The sequence below is a fragment of the Microcebus murinus genome, unplaced genomic scaffold, assembly GCF_040939455.1.
Source record: "Microcebus murinus isolate Inina unplaced genomic scaffold, M.murinus_Inina_mat1.0 scaf003_hap2_Mmur4.0, whole genome shotgun sequence".
Taxonomy (NCBI): Eukaryota; Metazoa; Chordata; class Mammalia; order Primates; family Cheirogaleidae; genus Microcebus; species Microcebus murinus.
Window position 1 is genome coordinate 200,445 of NW_027438949.1, and position 6,354 is coordinate 206,798.

A 6,354-nucleotide genomic window follows, 5' to 3' on the forward strand; every position below is an offset into this window, starting at 1 on the left:
AGTAGCACCTAAGTGGTCACATAGGTACTACAGTAATAGGGTATTGGGCAGGTGGGAGGGGGGAGGGGGGCGGGTTTATACATACATAATGAGTGAGATGTGCACCATCTGGGGGATGGTCATGATGGAGACTCAGACTTTTGGGGGGAGGGGGGAAATGGGCATTTATTGAAACCTTAAAATCTGTACCCCCATAATATGCCGGAAAAAAAAAAAAAAGACATTGCTGTAAATGTGCACAGCTGTGTCTCAGGATGGGCTTTCCAGTTCCACAGGGGTAAGCAGCAGACACTGAAGTTGAGTTTAAAGAAACATATCTAGGCCCCAGTGGAAAGGAGCAGATCAGGCCCCACCATCAATTCTGTGCCTTCTTTTTGCCTGTCCCCTAAGCCTTGCCTCCAGCCAAAGAGAAAGTGTCAGCTGTCCTGGGAGAACCCTAGGCCCTATCCTGCTAGTTTTGCTACCAGTCCAGTACCTGGGCCAATGCTACAGCTGGTGTGTGCTGCTCCCCTTCATCAGAATGTCTTGGCCAGTTGACATTAGCCAGCCTTCATCTCCAGCTACAACAGAAATGGCATCATTTGTCATCAGGGAAATGCATATTCGATCCACAGTGATATACCACCACATACTTATTAGAATGGCTAACATGAAAAAGACTGACCATACCAAGCATTGGCAAGTGCATGGAGGAACTGAAACTCTCATACACTGCTGGTTGAGGTGCAAAATGGTACAACCTGCTTGCTTCATAAAAGGTTAAACATACACTTGCTGAAGAAGCCAGCCATTCCATTCCTATGTATTTATCTAAGAGAAATACAAGCCATATGTCCACACAAAAATTAGTACATGATTGTTCATAGCAGCTTTATTTACAATAGCCAAGAACAGGACACGGTCTGAATAAAAGAAAATAAAAAGAACAAGCTACTGATGCATATGATGCCAGGGACAAATTTGAAAGTCATTACACCAAGGAAAAGCAGTCAAACATGTAAGACTACATACTGTGTGACTCCACTGGCATAAAATGCAGACTAATCTAGAATGGAAGACCCTGGGCTGGGGGTAGTGAGAAAGATCAACTGCAAAGGGTCACACAGAATCTTTGGGGGATGATGAAAATGTTTTATATGTTATTCTGGTGGTGGCTTTATGGTGTATGCAATTTTCATAACTCATGGAAGTATACACTTTTAATGGATGAAGTTTATTGTATGGGAATTATTCCTCAGTAAAGTTGATAAAAAAGCTGTCAGGACCTTGGAAAGCAAATGACATGTTGTCCAGTGCCAAAGTGTTGGGAGAAATGGTAGAATCAAAATGTTGGGCATGTGCCAGTGGCTTCTTGCCACTTTCAGAGGAGTCCTACAAGAGAAAGGTGAACTCAGGCTAGAGCTACCAGTCTACAAGCAGAACTGAGAGGGTGGTGCTCTCTGCCTGAGACCTGAAATCTTTGTTGAATGAGAGTCTGATCATTTGGAACCCTACAGGTTGAGAAAGCTAAACACTTCGGAAGCTCCAAATCCAGCAATTTGTACAGGTGGCCCAAAATTATCTTCCCAAGGAGGGATACAGACTACAGGAGCCAGCCAAGTAGTTAGGACCAGCTTGAGAGTGCTGTGTTCCCATCTGAGCCCACTGTTTAGGATGAGGCAGATGGCCTCAAGGCAGGTGCCATTCATTGTCAGAGAGGGCCACAGGCCAGTAGGGAGACCATTAAGTAAAAGATAAGAGACTTCAGACTTAAGAACCAAGTCTACATTAGCAATTTTTGTAGTTGAACTGGCTGGAAGCCAACCAATCTTTAGAGGGAAACCACAAGCTGGGCTTGCCAAAGCCAGTGATTATTCCAACTCAAAGCAACCCTCCAGGGGCCCCAAACCTGTAACCAGTAGGTAGCAGGCTGCCAACACCATGTAACCTCCAAGAGCATACTCCCCAGTGCTCTCTTCAGGTGTGGCCCAGGGGAACAGATGATAAGGAAAGACCTCCAGATGGCAAAGCCAGTAGCTACAGACAACAATGTGAGTACAAGTGAGTTTTTCCCAGAAGACAGATCCAGGGACCCACTGAGGACTTTGCTCCACTGCTGGCAGATGGTGCTCGTGTCACTCCTGCGCAGAGCGATTTGTTCCATTGCTGTGAACCAGAGACTGCAGTGTGTCTCCAGTTTCCCTTCCAACTGACTTCAAATTGCCCTCCAGTGGCTACTCTCCCCTTCTTCCTTTTGGAAATAAAACTCTCTGAAGTTTTATCCATGCACGTTACCATCCAGCTAGAGACTTATACCCAGCCTCCCTCATCATTAGATATCAAATGTGACCAGGACCAGCTTCCTGGGTGTGTGACCTCTGCACAGGGCCCTGCTCTTAAAAGGACATTACGCGTGGTCCAATACTTTGTTGTTGCCATCTGAAATTCTTAATCATTTTATATTTGAACTTGTGTTATGTGATTCTGATGGGACAATGGAGCATGTGTGTGAGCAAAGGAAATATGCGGGTGTCAGCATGCAGATATGCAGGCCCTGGCCCGCAGGCATGAGGACAGTAGGCAGCATGTGTGTCATGCCTGGGGCAGCCTGAGGTGACGTGGGGCCCCAACAGTGACATGAAGGATGGGAAACCTCTGACCCCTTGACTACCCATTTCTAACTGCCTGTAGACAGCTTCCCCAAAGTTGGCCCGATTTATCAGAACAGATTGATGTCCCCTCCTTTGGATCCACTATCCACCATGCTGTGACTCCTGCCTCCACTCTCTACTGAAACTAAGGAAGGAGAAGCGGCAAGTGAGGGCAAAAGAAGAAATGAGGACAACACACAGGTTCTGGCTGAGAAGGGGGAAGATGAGCTCATTTGTGTTGTGTAATTGCTATTGACATAACCATGAGGAGAGGCTGACCAACATCAAGCTGGGGAGAGATGCAGGATGTTGCCATGGCAGAGAAGGAGAGAGAGCGGGGAGAACCAGGATGAAGAACCCAATGAGGAGCAGGAAGAGGGACTGGAGCTCTGGAAGGGGGTAATCTGTTCCTGCTGAGGAAAGGAGGATAACAGTGAGGGATGCAAACTAAGAGACCGCAGAAGAGGAGATGAGGAAAGAATAGCATAGTGCACGGACAGGCAGAGCCACATGGTACCCAGATCCAGGTCACTATAGCCAGTGGGCTATAGGCCTCCTGCTCAGAGGGTAGCCCAGGCTCCCGACAGAGAAAAGGCCGACCACGGAATCTGAGAAGTATTTTAATTGCAAACTGCAATTAACTGAGTGACAAAAGCCACGCTAAACCTCAGGAAAGAGAAGAAGCCCTGGTAGGGAGGCAGGGTGACAGGGCAGCAGGGCAGTAGGGCAGCATGGCAGGGCCTTCCAAAGAGATGCAGGCAGGCTGGGGGAACCAGTGTGGCCACAGCTCCTTCACTCAAAAAGTGGACCAGCTGCTTCTGTGTATGGGGATGCTGTGTTGAACCTGTCAAAGAGAGTAGCGTCAGGTAGAAGCTTTCAGTGGGGTTGGTCCCCAGCCCTCCCAGATGGCAAAGAATGTGGGAAAGTGTAGAGAATGTGTACCACTCACTTCAAAGCATCTGGAATTTGTCAATGAGGCACTGCATGGCCACTGAAACAAAGAGAGGCATAACTAGGCACTCCAGGCACAGGAGGTAGAAACCCTCCCCTCATCTCATGTGACAGGCCTAACCTGGCAACATGATCACCTCATTCACACCTGGTAGTATCCAGCCCTGGGACTGACCTATCCACCTGTCACCCGAGTTAAAGGCAGATATGTTTTTCTAAACAGGAACACAGTATATGGATAGTTCTCAAACTTTGGTGCATATCAAAATCATTCAGAACCTATTAAAACATGAACTCTCCCTGTCAAGCAGCAGCTAAAGAGAAAATAAATGGAGTGTTTCCAAATGTGCTAAAATAATATCTCTAGTTCCTTGAGGACTTACTTGGGATACAGAAACAAAAAAAGAATGAAAAAAATAAGATCTCCAGGACTTAATGGCAAAGTATACATGTGCTTCAAACAATATATTTCTGGAGATGGATGTATGGATAGATGAAGTAGAAAGTTAGCTAAACGGATTAGATAGATTGGATGGAGAGACAGACAGAAAATGTAAATGCACAGAAGTCTGCAGGGCCAGGCCTGCCAGAGTCTCTCTCCCACAGGAAAGGTGGTCCCTGGTGGCCACCTACATGCTCAGCCCCAGCCCCACACCGCCCCAGGTTCTGCACTAAAGATACCCTGGTCTTCCCCTGTCCCAACATACCAAGTTGTTCTTTAAGTTTGTCAATTTCTTTCTGCAGCACAGGACACTAGCCCAGCAGACAGGGGAGAAAGTGAAATGGTTAATATATTTTTGCCTTCTCTCTTTCCTCATCCTCCACATCCCTCTCTGGCCTCTACCTCCACATTCCAAAGCCCAGTGGCTAGACTGGAATGGAACCTTCAGTGACAAGAAGGTACCCTCTCTCCATGGGGGTGAAAGGGGGACAACAGGAGTCAGTTTAACCTGGACTCATACCCCACTGCTTAGCTTAGAGAGCATTACTTGAGAGCAGAACTGTGCTCCTGGTGGCGGCTGCGTCCTTTCATGTCTTGGAGAATGAAGAGGTGGCCCCTGGTCACCTAAAAGAGAATACAAAATCCAGCTCCCAAGCCCAGGAAAGAGGCAGAAAGGGCCCGGCAGAGTCTGTGGTGAGACAGCACCACCCTTTGGGGGCAAAAAGTTGCCCCTGCTGTGCTCAGCAGCTCCACCCTTCTCTCTGGGCTTGCCTTCCCAGGAACTCTGGCTTAAGGCCAGCCCTGCTACACTTTCCTGTGGGAGAATTATCTGAATAGGAAAAGAGATCTGAGAGCAGTGCTGAGGCCCTGGGAGTGCTAGAGCCAGTTTTCCCTCGACATCCCCCTCCCTCTCGACCAAATCCTCTAGACTCACCTAAAGGTAGGGGCGCTATGGGCTTGATGCCTCCCTGGACCATGGCCAAGTGTTGTGAATTTCCTGAAACTTGAGAGGTCTTGGTCTTGGAGTCCCCATTCTTGCCTAATCCATGACGCATGGACAGGTGAGATGGTCCTGGCCTGCGTACTGGAAGCTAAAAGACAAATTTCTGGCTGATGGAGGAGGGGGGATATAGGCACACACACACACGTGTATGCAGGAGCTAGATTGAAGCCAGGTATAGGGATGGGAAGTAAAAGCCTAATCTTTTGAGCACTTTCTTCCTGGGTCAGCCAGGGAGGCCAGTAGGGCTCTGAGAAAGTCCAGGGCCACTTTAAGGAAGGCAGGAGGATAAGAAGCAGCCCAACCTTTAAGCTGTTGGCCGGTCCGAATAAGCTGCTAGCCCCCTCCTTCCCAGTCCCCTTTTCCCAGGCTCCCCTCTTCCCAATCCCTCTCTAAGGAAAAAGCCAAAAACATATATAGTATTGAGAACAGTGCCTGGCATATATTAGGTATTTGATTCTATTAAAATGACACCAACTTGGCATCCTAATGCCAACCTCAAAGGACAGAAGGAGCACATGAAAAAATGTGTGCTGCAAGTGTGGATGGGGAAGGGAAAGGTGAGAGGGAAGGGGAGCAGGGAAGAATGAGGGTGACCTACTCACTTGGCCTTTTGGGACTGGCTCTTTATTTGGGTTGGTTTCTTCTTGGGCCACCAAGTGGAACTCCCTTGTCCTGTTTGCCACAGGTTTCTTCCCAGCATTGTACTTGGGTTGTCTGGGTCCCAAAGGGACCAAGGAATTTTTCTCAGGTCTCCCAAGCACAGGAAGGCCAGAGATTGAAGGGAAGGTGGCTGGTGCTGGGGGACATCCCAAAAAAGAGGCCTGGGGTTTTCTCCCCAGGACAACTTTTGAGACACTGGTACCTAGGGGTTTCTTTTGCGGGGTTGCCTTCTTCCTAGGAGTGGCTTGAGGCAGGTGGTTGGACTTGCCTCCTCTCTTCCCACTGACCATGCTTGGCGTCTTTTCCGCTGATGACTTGATGGGAGAAAACATGTTGAACTCTCCAATAAACCGCCTTTGCATGGTTGCAGCTAGTGCCAGCGGAACAGAGAAGCGAGCACCCAAACCCCCAAGGGGGTCCTGTCTGGATGTGTCTCCAGAATTCTCTAGGCCACTGGACTTGGCTTGGCTTCCTTCTTTGGGGAAATTGCCCACCCTCTTCAGCTGTGTGTCAGGGAACTCATCCGATGACAAGTCGCAGGGCTCTGGGTCTGAGGGCGGCTGGTTGGAGGTAGTCGGCCCCTGATGACCCACAGTGATATTCAACCCACTTTCACTTCCATGGTTACCCAGCCGTGACCTTCCCCAGGCCACCTTCCCCCTGCCCAT

General features: G+C 48.8%; 1 protein-coding gene across 1 annotated transcript; it reads right to left on the bottom strand.

The window, feature by feature from the left end:
- Positions 1–3,269: 3,269 nt before the first annotated feature.
- LOC105861875 (uncharacterized protein CXorf49 homolog) lies at positions 3,270–6,354 on the bottom strand. The gene is made up of 6 exons (XM_012747767.2): positions 5,629–6,354; positions 4,958–5,114; positions 4,571–4,647; positions 4,289–4,334; positions 3,580–3,621; positions 3,270–3,474 (listed from the first exon to the last, which is right to left on the bottom strand). The coding sequence occupies exons 1-5, from the start codon at positions 6,352–6,354 to the stop codon at positions 3,581–3,583; spliced, it is 1,047 nt and encodes a 348-aa protein (XP_012603221.2). The 3' UTR covers positions 3,270–3,474; position 3,580.